The 19,002-nt window shown below is 39.3% G+C and overlaps 1 protein-coding gene across 1 annotated transcript in view; it reads left to right on the top strand.

Moving 5' to 3' along the window:
* The window catches only part of FHOD3 (formin homology 2 domain containing 3), a gene marked incomplete at its 5' end in the record, with an annotated part of 82,358 nt that extends 63,995 nt beyond the window's left edge, over positions 1-18,363 (top strand). The window contains 3 exons of the mRNA XM_010076901.1: positions 296-467; positions 2,767-2,928; positions 18,281-18,363. Of these exons, the coding sequence (XP_010075203.1) occupies positions 296-467; positions 2,767-2,928; positions 18,281-18,363 (417 nt within the window). The remainder of the gene's footprint in view (positions 1-295; positions 468-2,766; positions 2,929-18,280) is intronic.
* Between the last annotated feature and the right edge of the window lie 639 nt (positions 18,364-19,002).

A 19,002-nucleotide genomic window follows, 5' to 3' on the forward strand; every position in this document is an offset into this window, starting at 1 on the left:
GTCTTTGCTTTGTACCTCATACTGTCAGACAGGTCAAAATTACAAAGTTGAGCTAATGCATCTGTTTTTCTTCTGATTTTGTCTGCTTCTCCCTGCTGTCACCCTTTTGCTAGTTTACTTCTGCTCAGGGTGCATGCTCTGGGTGAGGAGTGACAGTTGCCTGGCTCTCTTGGGAATATCTGTACTCCAGACCACGCCAGAAGGACACTTTTCTCCTTGCAATTCCCAGTCTAGACGCTGGCCTATTCTCCATGCTGTTTGCTATTGAAACAACATACCTGTTTTCCTCCCACAGTCCGGCAAGTTCTCCAGCAGCTCGCCTCCCTGCCAGAGCCAGCCCCAGGGGCTGGAGTACGCCGAGGACGCTGCAGAGCATGAGAACATGAAGGCTGTGCTGAAGACCTCCTCCATCAGCAGAGAAAGCACCACGGCGCTCGGGGTCCGCACTCGAAGCCGGGTCAGCCGAGGTGAGTGCCAGCGTTTTCCTTTTGGCCACATTTCTCATGGCACGGTAGCCACACAGTGGCCCGAAGGCGGGTCATGGCCCCCTCGAATAGCACTCACAGCACAAATGATCGAACAGGAAGGAGAAGACCCCAGTGGTGTTTCCATGCTGGAGGTGGTGGTTTAGGGCATAGGCATGTAGGGAATTTGCCTGAAATTTTAACATGTGGATCACAGCCAAAGTAGTGCCTGGGAGCATTTAGAGTACAAGCCTGCAGAAATTCACAGCTCTTTCCCCACCCTGGTGAACATGGCTGCCCAGTAACACCCCAATCTTTATTCCTGTTCTCATTATGAAGGCAAAATGGGGGATCCATGGTGTGGTTTTCTTTTTATTTTCAGGAGAAGCATGTAGAAAGTAGCAATTCAAATTGAAGTGAAAGGGCCTTGCAGCATTTTAGGAATGACTGGGGAGAGGAAGAAAGGTAGGGAAAAGATGATGAAACTTTTAACCACCTCTCTGCTTAACTGCAAAGGCAGTGGATTAAGCAGAGCTTAGGATCATAAAGAGCTCTGAACAGCCCCACATCTCCTTGCTGTCCTGACAGATACCTCTTTCTCTGAGGTTCACAATGTTCTGTGCTGCTGTTTCTGAGTGTCAGCACAGGTGATTTCTGAAAACTGACAGGGAGGAAATGAAAACCTGGCCCAACTCACCGATTCCAACACCTGATACTCTGAGAGAAGAGCTCACTGGTACAACCATTCTTGGCAGTGAGATAGCCTTGTTTTTTGTCCAAGACATGATTCACTGGTACATGTCTTAATTTAAGCAGCCACTAAACCACTTCCTTTATGCTAAATCATTTTACAGACACTGGGTTCACCAGTTTACTTTCGTCCTCCCCTCACCCCCTCCCATACATGTGATACCTGGAAGATGGTTTTGGAGTAAAGGTGATGCACCAAAATTCAAGTCCTCAGTTTTCTGTTCTGGTATTTCTTCTCCCTCACATCTGGATATCTTACACTTTCTTGGTTCTTTTTTGATACCACTGGTAGCAAATCCAGAGCATCCACCACTGTGTGTGTGTAGTTCATTAAGGATTGAAACCATGATCCTATCTAATTTAGAGGTTTCACAGCCCCGATTTAAGAAGCAAGTCAACTAGCTAAAGTACAAAGATGAAATAATTCAGGCTGTACTGCAACAAGCTGAATAGCTGAAGTAATCCATTGAAGGCTAACAAGCAGCGTGTCCTGATAATGGAAGTCAGCTTGTGTTCCCCTGAAGAACAGCAGAGGCAGAGGACGAGTGAGTCAGACAGAAGGTTGTCAGGAGCACTATCATGATACCACTGCTCTTGACAAGAGCCAGGAGAGAAGCAGCAGAGCAAAGTGCAAATCAAAGGTGTTGTTTATTCATATGGGGGACATGGTATGGAGAGGCCTCAACAGTGAATTTTTATCTGCTTGCAGTTCCACCACACCCACTCTTTTGCAAAGTTTGTTGTCAGTGTTCGCACTACATGATAGCCTTCAAATTATTTAAAAACAAAAAGCACACAGAACAGTAGTCTTCAGTGGAGGAACCCAAAGATGTGTCTGACACAGCTCTGTGGAGTAAGGAGTGCCAGAGACTTGGGTTCAGAGACATGGCTCACTTGTTTGTTTGTGGTTTTAACCAAAAATTGCTTATTTAACTTTTCAGCTTGTCAGTGACTCTTGCTTTTCTGCTCATAACACAACACACACAGCTGTGCCAGGACGCATACAGCTTTGTGATGAGAAGGTGAATTCTTCATTGTGAAAGGGACAGTTAGACATGCTGAACCACATTTTTTGCCCTTTTCTTGTCTTCTTTGCACTAGGCTCTCATACAGATGCTTAGAAATAGATTGTTTCCCTCTTTTGGTATAAAGGACCTGTCTTGCTGATTTGTGCCAGTTTCTAACATGTGCCATGACTTCTAATCTCTACGTAATAGGAGTAGAGGAAAACATGGTCATACAACACTCCGGCAATCCTTGGCTTATAGACAGTCTCTATCAGACATTTGCCAGTTGTATGGTCAAGGATAAGACTCTGAGGCTGAAGGGAATAGAAAGTTATAGTTGCATTTGAACTCTCGGGTCTCTGATGATACAGTAGAGAGAGTAGAGTATTATTTAGAAATATTCTCCATTAGACAGACTTCTACTTTGGCCAATTTGAAGACTGAGCTGCCTGCTGTAATTCCCAAAAAAACTCAACTGCAAAATCAAAGTGACCCAAGAGACTTCTGTCTTCTTTTCCCTCAATTAATTTGCTGGACTTTTCCAGGCCGTATTGGTTCGTGGAATGCTGGCAATGACGATTCCCCTAATGCAACAGATGATGCAGCAGATGAGATCATGGATCGCATTGTAAAGTCCGCCACCCAAGTGCCAAGCCAGCGAGCGGTGCCTAGAGAGAGGAAGCGGTCACGAGCAAATAGGAAGTCATGTGAGTATATGGCTATTAAATTTCTGAAAATAAGTAAATGTACAAATACTTATGGATATCAGTGTAGGAACCAGACCTTTAGTATGCAGACATGCTTTGGTAGTTCATAGTAGCTTGAGTATATGCTTATGATAGGTGTATGTTCCTCTGACTATTGTTTAAACAATGCATGCAGTGGATGACTCTGTCCTCTACAGAAGTTGAAATGGCCTTAGCAGAAAGAGAAGAGGAATGTTTTATGGTGCTCTAGAGCTTCTCTGATGACTGTACTTATTCATAACTAGAGAAGTCAGATCAAGACCTCAAACGGAGATTGTGAAGGTACTGTGGACTGGCATGAAGATTAGTAGTTGTATCTGTAGCTGAATTTATTCATAAAGCAAAAAGTAGTTTGAGAGATTTCACTTCATAAAATCTTTTGCTCTTGTGCTGTATACACTGCTTCCACATCTCTGAAAACAAAATGTCTACTGCTGCTTGACTGCAAAGTGGTTATAGAGGAGCTTAACTTCCACTGGGAAGAAAAGGTAGCAAATTTACAAGGTGGTCTTTCAGTGCTGTAGTGTGGCAACAGGGCTCAGCTGTGGCACCCAATATTGAGTAACTTGATTTTGCACTTTAGTAAATAAAATGTTTAAGAGGTGACGACCTTTCTAGTACTTTTTTCCTTGTGTGCAGAGACTACTGCAATTACTGTGAGAAGGATAAGTACCCAAGAACATAAGATTTTAGTGTTTAATCTCATTTACCATATGTGGCTTTTTGACTACCTTTCCATCCATCTTTTTAGCATTTCTGGGAAGTTAGGACAAAGAGGAGACAACAACAGTGAGTGAAAAATCACACAGATTTTCATTTTTTGTGGATTTGTTCTAACATAGTGGGTGATCAAAAACATTTGGTATAAGCAGTGATTGCTATGAACTAGCATGTGCTGAAAGTGTATTCACTTTCTCCAACATACTAAGCGACTTCTGCATGTGGCAAGAGCAAAAGCAAAGTGGACACTCTGGTTAGAGGAGCCAGACTAAGCAAAGGAAATGAGCTGACACTGGATTGTTTGTCATACTTTCCGTCATACACTGTGCTGTACCTCTTTGTGGCATCACCTTCTGCTGCTACAAAAAAAAATACACAGTTCTGCTGTTCTGCACGTGCTGACTGCTGTAGTTGGCTTGTGTGTATCAAATAAACCTCCTGTATGTTTTCCTATTTCCATGGTTTATCCTGTGATAAAGTATTTCCTCAGTTCCCAACACTGTCTTCATGCACACACCCCAAAAAGTCTTATTTCTGCTTTTTACAGGGTACCTTTTTCCCAAGGAAGCACTTGCTGCAGGAAAAAAAAAAAAAAAAAAAAGAAAAAAAACCCACAAAAACAAACCATAAAACAGGATAATGATCATAAAAATAGTATATCTTTTCCGATTGACTTGGTTTTTATATTCAGCAACAACATTAGCAGGGATTAAGCATCAGTAAATGTTTAGGCTGGGACTGATTTCCATTGTAATCCAGCTCTTTTGATTGTTTGTTCTTCGAGATCTGGATGAGACTCTTAAGTGATTTAAAAGGCAGTTTCAAAACAGAAAGTTCAGTAGTTTAGTGTCCCTTTCAGCAGATGTGCTGAAAGAAAGTATGAAAGGAGAATATCTTCACTGAACTGTTTCACTCTGACAGATAGTCAATATATCTGGATGATGAATAGATGGAGTAATTTAGCTTTAAAATACACCTGGCTGGACTGATAATATGGCAGCTCCAGGAAAAGAGCTGAGACCAGCTGGCCCTTCTCAATGCATGATGTGAGTTAAATGAGCAGAAAGTCTTCCAGGTAGAAATAAAGCACAGATCCTCCATGAATGTATTAGAAAGTAGATCATAGGCATACTTTAATGGTTTAGATTAGCAGACACTATGATATTTGTTATCTGCAGAGCACAGAGACCCTGTTATCTGATGAGTTTGATGCACCACCTTCATTCTTCAGGCTCCCATACACATCCTTTGACTTTTGCTGTAAGCTTGGTGTTCAATCTATTCATGGACATCAAAGTGAAATTCAGCTGAAAGGAATAATTTTCACTGTGCATCATGTTGCATATGTCTTGTTGCTTTTAGTGCAGAACTGGAAATCTTGTCAGGCTTACTTAGCATTCAGCAAAGTTTATAGTGAACCTGAGCTGAGATCTGTGTTTTTAGCAAAATCAGAAGCCCAAAGATTTTTATGCAATTGCACTGTAAACATTTCCTGTGGTTCAGGTGGGAAGGTTCTCATAGGGGAGGGATTTTCTTGCCATAAAAAAAGATAGAAAAATGTGAAGTAAAAAGCAAGTGATACTCATGTAATTTATAACTAGAGGAAAACAGAAACAGGAATATGGAAAAGGTTAAGTTAAATTCACAAAAATTATTGTAGTGGGAAAATTAGACCTTTTGACATGTTCATTTGAACCGTTTTACCTTTTGTAACTGTTGAGCAGCATGGCTGTGTCTGGTATGCAGAGAGCTTAGTTAGATCTTAATGACGTGGAAGAGTTTGAACTCTCAGAGCGATCAGCAGAACCATAGATTGGGAGGAGGAATAAGACAGTGAGTCATCCAACAAAAGACAGATGGAAACGTCTGTGTCTGTTGGTTAAAGATACGAATGGTCACTGATAAATCCAGACATGACTGAAGCCGACTGAGAGCTAGTAGGAAGGAATTTGTTCCATGAAAGCTGAAATGGACTACAGAAAGCTAAGCTACATGGTAAGCACATAAAAAATGAGTTCTTGTGATGATCTGCAGAGAAATAACTTAATTCTGTGCTAGGCCTTTACACAGTGGAGGTTTTCAAAGATAATATTTGACATTTAGAAGTACAGTAACCAACTGGAAGCCATTGCCTCATGACGGGTGTTCAGAGACCTGCCTCCCAGACATAGTGGAGTGGTGTTATATATGAGAAAACAACATTACAGCTGTATTTGTTCGTTAGAAGCCTAATCAGAAAGCCACAGGATTGAATGAGCCACAGAAACCGAAATGCCCTGTTATCCCTCAATGTGGTCGTTCAAAGGAAGCTTCAAGGCAAGTTGCCATGTGAAGATTCTGCTGTATATTTGCTTTCTGATGTCTTTACTCTTTGTGTCAACGGTAGATGCCAGCCTTTAGGGATGTCAGTTCAGTGTATTTAAAAGCATAAAAAACAAATCAGGTTGAAAATATACTGTTTCTGTTCTTGAAGACTGAGGGCAGCTTTCTGTGAGAAGGTTTATAATGTTATGGGGAGCTGTTCAACTTAGCAAAGAAACAAAAAAGTAATAGAATTGTCTGGTTCCCCCATAAGGTTAGGATGACTTCACAAATGATGCCATAACAAACAATGAGTGCAAAGGAAAATTGGGATAAGGAAGTTTTAAGAATCACTCTATTTGATAGTTCAAATTCCAGTGAACAGAATTGCTAAAGTTAATTTTAGCAGTTTACAGAACAGTATTACAGGCATTGCACCAGTGGACTGGGGGGAATAAAAATGAAACTCTGTATGAGATACCACTGAGATTTCAGAAAACAGTTAAGAAAGGAGGTTATTTAAGACAAAGAGAGATTAATTAAAAAAAATAAATGTAAGGTAGATAAGCAGAGTTTGCTCTGAAGATTATAAGAAGTAAGACAATAAATTATATAAAGAAGAAAAGGGCTGCTTAGAAAATCCTGTTACTAAATGAGAGTTTCACACCATGCTAAACCAGCCTGTGCCAATTGCTTCCACTTGGGAGAGAAATAAAATAGATGTTATAGCCATGGCAGTTTTGAGGCAACAGAAGAACTTAACAACTAGCTGTATCATCCATAAGAGAGAAACTTTTCTCAAGTACATTTAATTTTTAAAAAACCCTAAAACTCATGATAGACAAATAGGAAGTTAATACTGTTTTCCATCTTGTCCTGGTTGTTTAATTAAAACATCCATCCACCAACATAAAATCCTTCTCTCAGGATTAGACTCTTATGGAGTTGCCATTTCGGTGTTGGTCCCATTGAAATGAACAGAACTGTCTATCTGACAGAGTACGATATAACGTATACAGTTCCTATGAGTCAGTGTCATAAAAATCATACTCCTGTCTAATAATCATGAATCAGCATGTGGAAGGTATTCACACTAATGCTTGCATACGCAGAGCAATACTTGCTAGTGTTGAGCCAAACAGGGCTAATTTCTGACCTCCGTGAATGACCATGGCAGGGATCTGAAAAAGGACCAAGATAAAGTCCTAAGGGTTAATTACCTTGTTCAAATGCCAATTAAGCCAAAAGGCAGCAAAACCAGACCAGCTGACTAGCAATTACCTTAAGACAATTGGGCTAAAACATGAGCCTGCAGGTATCTTCCTCCTTCTTTATGACTTGTTAGTATTAACAACCTTTATGCTTGAAAAATGTGTTCCCTGGCTCCCCAAAGTCAAGACAGTGGTCAAAGAGTGGGGATCTCAGCATGGTCTTGGCAATAACTAATTTCAGTTAACTATGCCAAGGAAATGGGTCTTTAAAGATGGCTTGACTATGCAGCACTGTTTGCATCTGGATCTTCAGCTGACACTGAATGGTAAACCACAATGCAGGGCTCAGGTGTGACTAATGTTTGGTTGTGAGGAGCACAGTGGTGGTTGTATTGGATTCATCTGAAGGACATTGCACGGTGAGAGGCTTGTTTTCCCCTCATTGTTTTATCTTGGAGCATCTCTCTCTCTGTGCACTTTTGTTTGTCTTAGCTTTTCTTAAAATTAAAAATCTGCTTTAGATTTGAGGTAGAAAAACAGGTTTGGAGCAGATATTAATTGAATCAGAATTTATTCCAATATTCTAATGAGATTACTTGATCAAAATTATTTGTGATGTGTAAAAAAGAGGAGACATGATAATGCCTTGTTCTTTTCTTAGACTTTGGAATCACATATTAGCCTAATAATATGCCCTGTGACTGACCCCTGAGATATGGAAACATCTCATAAGTATTTATTGATTTATTTGCATAATGACTTGGAGGGAGAAAAAATTCTTACAGCTATTATGCAGAAATGAATCCGAGGCACCACTCAATCTGTTAGGCTCATACATGTGGACTGTGGAGGAGACAGGAATTGAATCAAGACTATCTGAATCCTAGACAAATAAGCTCAGGGCCGGTGGATTAAACTTAACTACATAACATCCCAGGTCAGCCATTTCATACTAAATTCCACCTTCAGTAAAAGTGAAATAGGAGTTAGCACACTGTCACCAGGTGCCCAAACGGGTGAGAGAGCTCTGCCAAAGGACCAGGCTTGGAGACAAGCTTTAGACAAGTTTTAGTAACACGTGCAGCACTGCTTTGAAATAAACATATTTGTAAGCAAACAAAATACTAGATGGGAGATCATTTGAATCCAAAAGTGTCTTAATTTTGTTTCGCATTCATAGGGTGTTTCAGTTAACTTTTTCTAACTTTTTCTTCTTTGTTTGTCCATTATTCTTCATTTTCATGTCTCTCCACTTACTTTTTCTGGCTATGAAAAGATACAGAAGTGCCAAAATACCAGGAGGGAGACTGTTCTTCTGGTATTTATAGCCTGACTAAAAGTAGGAGTTAATGGAAATTATGCTTTGAAAAAAAATAAAAATCTTACAAGAAGAAAATCTATATAAAATGCTTTAAAGGCAAACAACTTCACTTAGAATTTGCAACTAATCATTTAGGATTTGGCTAACTGGATCCTATCAGGCGTTAGAAGATGGGACAGAGTAATCTAGTTAGTGATGCACGTTTAACAACAATTCTTTGCATTTAGAAAAACTAAATGTATCACTGATAGTATTTGGTATCAAAGTCTGTTTGTCCTCACACAAGTACTGAGCCTTCAGAAGGTCAATACTCAGTTAATAAAAATCTAACTTTTAAATGGAAACAGGACATGAGATAAAGCACTTAAAACTCTGGCATCTGGAAGGTTATCTCAATTAGATGCCAAGATAGCTAGCGTCTTTTGGATGCCTTTTAGGTAATGCGTTCTTTCATCCTTGGGATGGCAAGATCTTTGAAAAAACGAGAGAACCAAACTCCATGATTGACAATAAACAAAAATACAAACCATAAATAAAAATTATTACTAATAGTTAATGAATGAATAATAAATATAGTTGGCCACAATAAGCTGTATAAATTGATGTTCCCAGTCAGGGTGAGGCCTGTGGAGTCCTGTATCTCATCTCTGCCAGAGGCCAGCATCAACAGCTGTAGGAAAAAAAAACAGGAGAAGTAGGATAGCTGAGTAACCTATTGGTCTCATAATGAATATTAATTGTTGTAAATCTGTATTTATTTGAAGCATGAGGTTGAATAGCTCATTCCATATTTTCAGTTTTGTCAGTTGTAATTGGTAACATATATAATTGTGATTGTTGATATTAATATCCCAAGTAGGTACGTATTTATTTGTGAGTGTTCAGTTTCTGCTTTGCAATGTGTATCACATGTACTTCTGTAGCTCTTTTAAAATAATGATCTTGACAGACAGGGGTAGACATTCTGCTTTTTAACTGTTCAAATATATAGTGTCTATGTATTTTGTTGGCAGTCTCCGTGAGTTTCAAACTGTATCTTTCATATCTCACATTTCATTCAAGAGTGTTTGCCTGGTCTTAGCACTATGTATGTGAAGTTGCCATCATTCTATACAGTTCTACATCATGTAGCCTTCAAAACAAAAGGGTTTTTGAAAGCCTGGTTTTAAAATCTAGTAAAAAAATTACTTGTAAAAGAGGCTTAAATTCATTTTCCAGTCACTGTTCTAGAGGAATCTATGAGTCATTTCTTTAATGAATTTTATTCTGATACAAAATATTTGTTTTGGGGCTCCTATCCTCAAACTTTCTGCTTGAAACAGCTTTATCTTTTTTATAGAAGGAAAGTCAGTTATAAAATTAACCCATCCTACACCATTAAGTACATTCCTTAACTTTACATTGGAGTCCAGTATACTGGTATTTAGAGATACTGTGGAATATAGTATTTGCTCAATATTGAGCAGCATTGTTTTAATATAGCAACTGAACAAAAGGGGAAAAGTCATTGCATTTATCTGGGAAGTCAGAATGAAATATGCAATGTTTACAAAAAGTACATGTCTTTTATCCCAGTTTATTTCAGTTCTCGGGGAGAAGACAAAGATGTTGAACACTGAACGTTCACACACACACATTATGTTACCCAAGCACAGAGGACATGACGTAGGTGCAAGGAGAAAACTGCTGCTATAACGAGTTGTCCCTAGTAATTTTAGAGTGGTGGTCACCTCATGGGATTAGATGCCTGCCCACATGTGCTGCTCTGTGGAAGAGGAGGTAGCCACTGGTCGGATTTTGGTCTTGGCAAAGAGCCCAGCCTGGTAGCAGGTGAAGCCTGTGTCCCAGAAGGATCCTACAGCACAGGGAGACCATTGGCATGTCTTTGTGCTCTGTCTCCGGCACTGGGAGAACCAGAAAGAGGGAACACTCTGCTGTTTCCCGTGGGCTTCTAGACAAGGATTTACAAGTGCTGGAATTTGTCTGGCCATCTTTCTTGGACAAATGGCACTTTCTTTACTGAAGGAAAGAATAAGCTGAAGGTAATGTGGGAGAAACTGGCAGGAGATGGGCATTTGGTAAAAAGCAAGTGATGTCAGTATCTGTAGAAAATAAAGCTGTTCATGTTCCCAGGTCACAGAAGATTGGTACTGACATTTTCTGTAGAAATACTTTTGTTACACTATATACTTTTGGTACTTTTTCAACTGTATTTCTGAAGAAAAAGCTAATTTTACCTTTTCTGTTTGCATCCTACAGGAGGTACAAATAGTTGTTTTCACTTTTGCCAGTTTGTCATTCACTGTTTCAGTGAATTAATTTACATCGCCTTCTGTTTTCTTTTTAGTTGGCATATTTTAAAGGTATATTTCAATGCTTTTGAATTATTGTTACAGAATGCATTCCCAAAATTGGGATGGATATATTTTGAATTTTAAAAAAATAATGTATGGTTGAGTTATGCACTGTAAGCCCTAAGTTGATAGGATTTGTTTGTTTGTTTCTGAATTGAAACGGCTTTCAAGTTTACCCCTGGTCAGCAATTTACTCCTTATTTACATCATCCTTTGTTCCTGAATGGTGATTATTATTTGCAGCATCTGAGTAAGAAACCAGCAGCAGCGAGTTGCTCGCTGACGAGGTCACAGAGTTGTTATCGAAAGCGCTTCATGTGAGACCGAGAAAAGGCAGGAAAGTACAGCGTTACTTCAAGTTGCCTTACAAAAGACATGCAGTAACAAAAGTGATCTCATATGTGGCTTTCCGAAAGAGCATCATATCACAGCTGCCAAAGAGAGACCTCTGCTGCCGTGAAGGAGTTTAACACGAGTTTCTGCTGAGGCAGGAATTTGACTCTAATTTGAATGCGAGTCTCAAATGTGTTTGGAGGGAAGTCTCTCTTAGAAGATGAACAAAAATGTTTCACACAAAGCTACTTTTAATTTATCCTGCGCCAGCACTATGTCAAAAAAAAAAAAAAAGTATATATGTATATATATGGCTTTCTCTAGGCAGACTAACACCACCTGATCAGCATAATTACAGGATTGTTTTTGATCATAGTTATTTTTAATCTGATGGGCTTGTAGAGATGATGCCTTTTACTGCTTTATTTCCCAGCATGAATTCCTAATGGGGATAATTAATTTGCATTCCACAGAACCCGGGTGGTCAAACATGGTCACACTTCTCCACCAAGTCACTCTCCAACAGACAGCTCTGTGTTAGTAAGCCTGAGCTACCCCCTTGGCAAAAGTCTATTATCTAATAATAGAGCACGTTAAAATAGACTTTAAGTTATTTTAAAATTTCAAATGGAATATAAAGTCTGCATGCCCAAAACACTTGTGTTAGGTGGCTTACTTTCTGTATCCCATCTCTGACTTTTTTTGTCCTGTGCATTGTTAATGTATAGACTGGTCTTGGAAAGAGGGTGTAGTGCTCATATGCAGACTCAGTTGTTGGTGAGCTCTATGCCCTTGATGCTTTACCTATTAATAGTGGAATCACTTCTGACAGGTGAAGTGGGAGAAATGATGAAAGAGATGGAACAGGGTTGCTTTTGGTAGTAACTTTTTACAGTGGAATTCACAGAAGCCCTGAAAATTGGGGGGGTTTTGTCATAGAATGCTTTCAAGGAAGGAGTTAAATCTTCTTTCCTGCTTTACTGTTGGGACTATATAAATGATGATCTGTGAAATACATAAAGTTGGAAACTTTAACAGTTTCAACTATATGTTAAATATTACTTTAAAACCCATATGTTCTTCATGCAGCCCGGGTTCTCTAAAGCAATGTTACTTTTTGTTCCCTGTAACGTAAGCCACCTGGAGATGAAGCGCAAGTTAAGCTTTTTTTATAAAATGCCACTTTGTCCTTTTCCACTGCCAGACTCCTCTTTATGTCACAGCCACCATAAGTTACACCCAGAGATGGATATGAACTACAGAATTTCATGTTAGGAGAGACGTGTCCCATCTATGAAGTGCTAACAGGACTCAAAAGAAAGCTGCAGGGCAATAATAATACAAAATAATACATTGTTTCCTGGAGCTTTCTCTGTGGCTGACCCAGACAAAGACCATAGTTCAGTTGGCTGTACTTCTTCAGAGGAGTGCGTGATGAAATCCAAAAATTTACCTACAAATCCCTGTAAGAAAGTCTCTACACATTATGTTGTAGTATTTTTATTAAGCTTTTAGGCCTACTTGTATTAAGCGATGATATATGCATAATTAAACGTAAGTTTTATAGATAGTGACATAAAAATACACAAATGCAGAAAAGGATTAAAATATGAGAATATGAGCACGACTGTCTGGATTGACCTTTTGAGTTGCAAATTGCCATTGCTGGACTCATTGGAATAAAGTCCAAGAGAATATGTTGAATGTAAAAACATGAGAAAATAGACTGAGTGTTCAAGCTGGGTGTGGATAGGTAACAGAAAATAAAACTAAGATACATGACCGTAAATGAGATGACAGAGCTGGCCTGCATTGCCTTTTATAATCTGCCCTTCCTGCTGTCCTCACTGGGTAACTCCACCTGGAGTTTCTTTGTTCCTAGTCAGCAACTGCATTACCTTTGCAGCTGGGACCAAAAGAAAGTTCTGTGGCTGCCACATCTTTTTGTAGTAGGAAAGACACTAATTCCGTGACTTCTTGAGAAGAATTGTCATATCTATTCTCCATTTCAAGTGACTCATCCGTACGTGTGTAGACACACTTGCCAAAAGCCATTGTAAGTGCAAGAATAAATGGCACCAGCCAGACGGATCTTTACTGTTTGTTGCATTTAAAAAAAAGAAAAAAAGATGAGGGAGGGGAAATTAGGAATGCTATTTGCTCTTTTAAAAAAACCCTACCCCTATATAATTATATTATCTGACAAAGCTACAGTTAGGGAATTACTTTTTTTAAAAAAACATTCCCAGTGTACTGTGAGGGCTATGTATCTGTGTAGATTTTGACCCAACAGGCAGAGTCAAATTCATCGAGTTCATCATAAGCACACTGTATTCTGCCAAGATATCAAATAAAATTCTAGATTTCCCGATTAACAAAGAATATCATGCCCTTTAACACCAGAAAAACAACATTTAGTTTCTTGGTTATAGGATCTCAGCAGGCCTTGCTTGTGACAAAAGTAAAAGTTATTTTCTCTCTCTGTTATGTTTCTTTAGCAAATGTTTTAAAAATTGCTTAAAGAACCTAAAAGGTCATTTGAAAGTCTTATTTTTATTGTCGCTGCCTCCAAAATACATTCCATAACTCAGTTTAATGTGATCTGCAGCAGGCCAAGAGTTTTACAAGCCAAGATATTATGTCTAGAGACATAATGTCGTGTTAGAGACACGACAGAGTTCAGTGAAGAGGGGAGAGTGAAGATCTAATTTGAAAAATGTAATTTTGCAGTGCCTATAAAACATGGAAGGGAAATATCTCTCTGCATTCAAATTTGATGACTGAATGTGTCCATGACCTTTCTTAAGGTAGAGGAACCCTACCAAGCGCTTTATGAGGAAACAGACAAATGTCTGAGAACATCTGTTTAACAGCATATCAAGACAAGATTCACCCACCTCCCAGAGTAGTCCCTGCACCTGTAGATAACTCAACTTTCTCCTGGCTTCATCACTCATGAGCCTCCATAGTCCACAAGCCAGTGCAGAGAATAGTGGGGCAGGAACTTGCTCTTGTGTTGCTACTGATACCGCATCCATCCACTGTATCTTCAGCTGAGGAAATGTACTGTGAGTAATTGGCACATATTAGGTATGATTTACATATAAAGAGACCCTCTATCAGGCCATTTTCATCTGTCTAAGTACAAAATACTGCAAACCACAAGTGGATTTGTCTGTGTCAGACGGGCCTATTGCATTGTAGGGGCAAGAATTCACTCAATTGAGTCTGGACCATGATTCCATCAGCTGTTATCCTTCCGGCAGCTTGTTGATGGTGGACAGCTTTAATCTTGTCAGTAGTCACAGCACTTTGCAGTATTTGGCCCCACACACTTAGTTTATGTAAGTCAGCAGCTGTCACTGTTTATGGGAACCATTCTGTCATTGAAAAGATTCTTCACATCTTTGCTTTTTATTAACTGTTTTCCTGACAGTCTCATTATGACTGCCAAAGTCCTACATTGTTTGGAGCTCTTTTCTCCTAACTGCTCACGTGAAAAGCTTAGGTCACTGGAATATCTTAAATCCAAGTTATCTTTCTCTGTAGCTGAGCTGAGTTAGAACAATCAACGGAGGGATGCAAAGAGATTGTTTTGTTTAATTACAGCTGCCTATGTTGCAGCAATTCATTGAATGTTATCATTCCTACTTGTTCTGCAGTGGCATAAAAAGTACAATTGTTGGCCTCCGTTGTGTGAATCATACTGCAAACCCAGAACAGGGTCCTTGTCCTTGTCACATGCTGCGTACAGTATCTCTCTTTTTCAGTCATCTAAGGGTTATACAGGACGTCCTCGGACTAAGACTTTAGTGTGTTTGACAGGTAGATAGGTATCTGGAGTTTCAGAGAGAAATCTTGCTTATGTAAAGAAGACTCCTTAATTTTCTTCCCTGTTTTTCCATGAAGATGGTTTCTACCATGTCATTTTAACTCCTGATTATGACTTCTGAATATAAACTCCTAATAATTTTCTTCAAAGAGACCGATGTTATTGTAAATCCATTTGGCTTTTCCTAGTAAACTACTAATCCCATAACTCAGACTGATGGAGAAATTTAAACAACTGTATTCTACTTGATCGAAGTCACAGAGGTACACATTTCTGTTTCAGTTGTTAGACAAAGTCTCAGCCCCAGTTATTTTCTCAGTAGTAATTGTACTGACCTGAAGAAGATTATTCCAGATTTACATTGTCATAAATAAGACCAGAATTGTGCTTATTCCACTATATGACAAACATTAGCAGAGCACCTTAGTTCCTAATAAAAGTTTACAAAGAGGAATAACAATTGTGCATTCCCTCACTCTTCCTGCCTTACCATCTGACAAGAAAAAGAGCTTTGTTTTACAATGATTGTTGTGCTCTGTTTGCGAATGTCATTGTGGTCTGAGAGAGTTGGGGGATATGTGTGAGAGTAGTCATGAATACATTTGGTTTGAGACTTCTGCTGAAATGTCTAAAATGTGGAAATTTGATCTGCGTTCAGTTTCCCAGTTCACTTTTGCCTTCAGTGGAAAGATGTAATGTTGTCTAGGCAGCCATCCTGTGAAAGTTCAGTCTCCTGTATGCATATTTTTTCTCTGATGGTGGCCAATTTCCTTGGTTCAACAGTATAGCTACTGTGGTTAATTCATGTCTACAGAGGAGGAATACTCTCTTACGGAGCAATATCCAATTGCACTTTAAGTCTAGTGACAGAGACTTTCAGCTGGTTTCTGATAAGCTCTTCTGAAAATCAGTTGCATTATAGAATCATAGAATGGTTAGGGTTGGAAAGATCATCGTGGTTAAAGATCATCATGGTTAAAGATCATCGAGTTCCAACCCCCCTGCCATGGGCAGGGACACCCTCCACTAGACCAGGTTGCTCAAAGCCTCATCCAGCCTGACCTTGAACACCTCCAGGGATGGGGCATCCACAGCTTCCCTGGGCAACCTGTTCCAGTGCCTCACCACCCTCACAGTAAAAAATTTCTTCCTAATATCTAATCTAAATCTGCCCTCTTTCAGCTTATACCCATTACCCCTTGTCCTCTCACTACACTCCCTGATAAAGAGTGCCTCCCCATCTCTCCTGTAGGCTCCCTTTAGGTACTGGAAGGCTGCTAGTCTATGTTAATGTGACTCTATGGTTTGGTGGCCAAGCTAGCTATGGCCATGGTCTGTGTTAGGCTGTGTGTTATAGAGGGTATAGAAAAAAAACCATGTTCAGGGGAGAGGCAGTGCAGGCAGGTAAGCAGGGAAGTCTCTGCTTCTAATGAGACAGACGTGTTTCTGCTGCAGCTTTCTTGTATGTGTTCTTTCAATCCTGATATAGTTCATTTTGATATAGAAATAAGTATTGGGTCATTCACTGAGACCTTAAGACCCTAAGGTATTTCATAGCTCATGTCTAGAAATTAACATTTATCACTGTGGACATTTGGATATCAAATTTGAGAAGTATAAAAGGGTTCCAGTGATGAGATGTTGGGTTTTCTGTGCCATGGAGACCAAAGCATTTTTTAAAGTGTATTGCTCTTCTGGTAGTACTTTAAAAAGTCTTTCTTAATGTTAGCTTTATCAGTTGCATTTAACCTTGTTCTGCTTTAAGCTAAGCATTGTTAAACTTGAAAGATGTTGCTGATCAGTATTGTAAGAAAAAATGGATATCAGAAAAGGCTGCCATGCTGACTCCTAGGGGTGTTTAATAAGTATGCAAATCCTGTAGCAGAAAGGACAGGGCCTTGAAGAAAAACTTTCAAGTAACGGTTTGATAATGGAGGAACAATTACATATGTGGCACTCCCAGCTCATTTGATTAACCTCAGTAACTGACGAAGGTGGTTTGACTATAAAACATAGATGACATTCATCCTAACCTGCATGGTATCAAATTTTCAACTACACCATACTTTCCCATTCTCTTACCCTCTTGTTTCCTATACAAATCCATTCCCTCCTCTCACTCCTGCTAGACTCTTGAGTGTAAGCACCCAGTTTCAGTTACATGGACTGAATATCTTATTGAGTTTGAGGTCTTAATTGTGCCAGATGACAGCAATGCAAGAAGTCCTTAACTTTTGTCTGCAGTTGGTTTGTCTCAGAGTTTCCTCTAGACTTCATTATGTTGGGGCTCCGAATAGATTTTGGTCAACATAAAGTCATTGTTTGTGCTTTGCATGCACCTTAAACTTCTGAATGTGTGTTTTCTACTTGAGGAACATCGAAGTGTGGAGTGAATACCCCATTTGTGTCTTGAACTAAAGCCCATTCACCTGAAAATTATGGTGCCAGAAAAAAACTTGGAGGACGCTAACGCTCAGTGTGTGCAGTCACATAGTCACTTGTTTCTGAATAAAAAAGGCAATCACAAATTTTAAAAGTTTTATGTCAGGGCTGGTGTTCAGAACACTTCATAGAAAATTAAGAAACAAGATTTTGGCCTAGATTTATCACTTAAATTCAACTGAAATGCTGCAGACTACTACTATCAAAGATGACACAAATGGGGCTAGGGCGGGGCAACATTAAAAAAGAAAGGGAATCCTGTATGAAGACAATAGTTTTAATGATTTGAATCAATTACAAATAGTCACATTTTTAATCTTTTAACTTTTTGGGTTTGTTTTTTTTTTTACACTTTTAAGGGTGACATAAGATTTAATCGTGATAAATTCAGTTGAACCTTATAAAGATCCAAAAGGTCTTTTAAAAAACCTGTATGAAACTGTAAAATAATAGGGCAGATGATACTTTCTATGGACTAAACTGGTACAATTTCAGAGAAAAAAAATTTAAAATTTTGTGGTATTTTTCCTTAAGAGGCTAAATGTCGATGACAATGTTTTTTTGCCTGACTGGAGTTGCTGGGTACTTGATGCTCCTGTGGATTTGGCATAGGGCATTACTCAGTATTTCTGAACCTGAGGCCCTGATTACATAGCAACTTTTGATTTGTCTCAGATTGCATGTTAACAGGGTTTTCTTCAGCTGAAAGTCTTCTGTAATTATCGCTGCTAATTGTTTTCATTTTCTTTGTTGGTCTTTTTTCTTTTTTTGCCTGCTTTTCAAATTTATGACCATCCAGTGAGAAGGACACTAAAGAGCGGACTGACACCAGAAGAAGCCAAAGCACTGGGCCTCATCAGCACCTCTGAGATGCAGGTTTGACATCCCAGAGGTGGTGACAAGAAGAGCTGTTCATCTGAAGCACACAGGCTGACAACCCTTTGGCATGGCATTGACCTGCCAGCCTCCTTTGCTGCTCCCAATATCCCATCCTCTGTTACTTCAGTTTTAATAAGCAACAAAAGCGAAACCCCACAGCCAGGGCAGAAGAAGGGTGTGCTGCAGCTCAACACGACATCCGGACAGTAACTGAGGAAACGTTTGAGTACTTGTAGGTGAAAGCGTATGGCTGCTGCTTCTCTCACGCTGTGTTGATGTGAGTAGGAGAGATCTCTCTCTGAGTTATCTGTCATGTGAGCTGTGGTTACGATGGTTTTCCTTGTGCCCTGTTTTAGTCATTGTAAATGTATGACATTTTGTCAATGCATGGAACAGTCCTTAAAGAGACAAAATAACTCCTGTTTCAGTGACCCCAATTTTCCTCAAGCAGATTCATTAAGCAAAGATGCACAGTCTGTGCAACCCTGTGGTTTGTTGTGGTTTGTTTTTTTTTTTTAATTATTATTTTTCCACCAAAGAATGTAAAAAATGTATGTGTACCTTTGTACAGAATGAATGTGTGGACATGTGTGCGTGTATCTATACACATACAGTCATGGTGTAAAATCATGCTCCTGCTGA

The sequence above is a fragment of the Pterocles gutturalis genome, unplaced genomic scaffold (assembly GCF_000699245.1).
Source record: "Pterocles gutturalis isolate BGI_N339 unplaced genomic scaffold, ASM69924v1 scaffold8463, whole genome shotgun sequence".
Lineage (NCBI taxonomy): Eukaryota > Metazoa > Chordata > Aves > Pterocliformes > Pteroclidae > Pterocles > Pterocles gutturalis.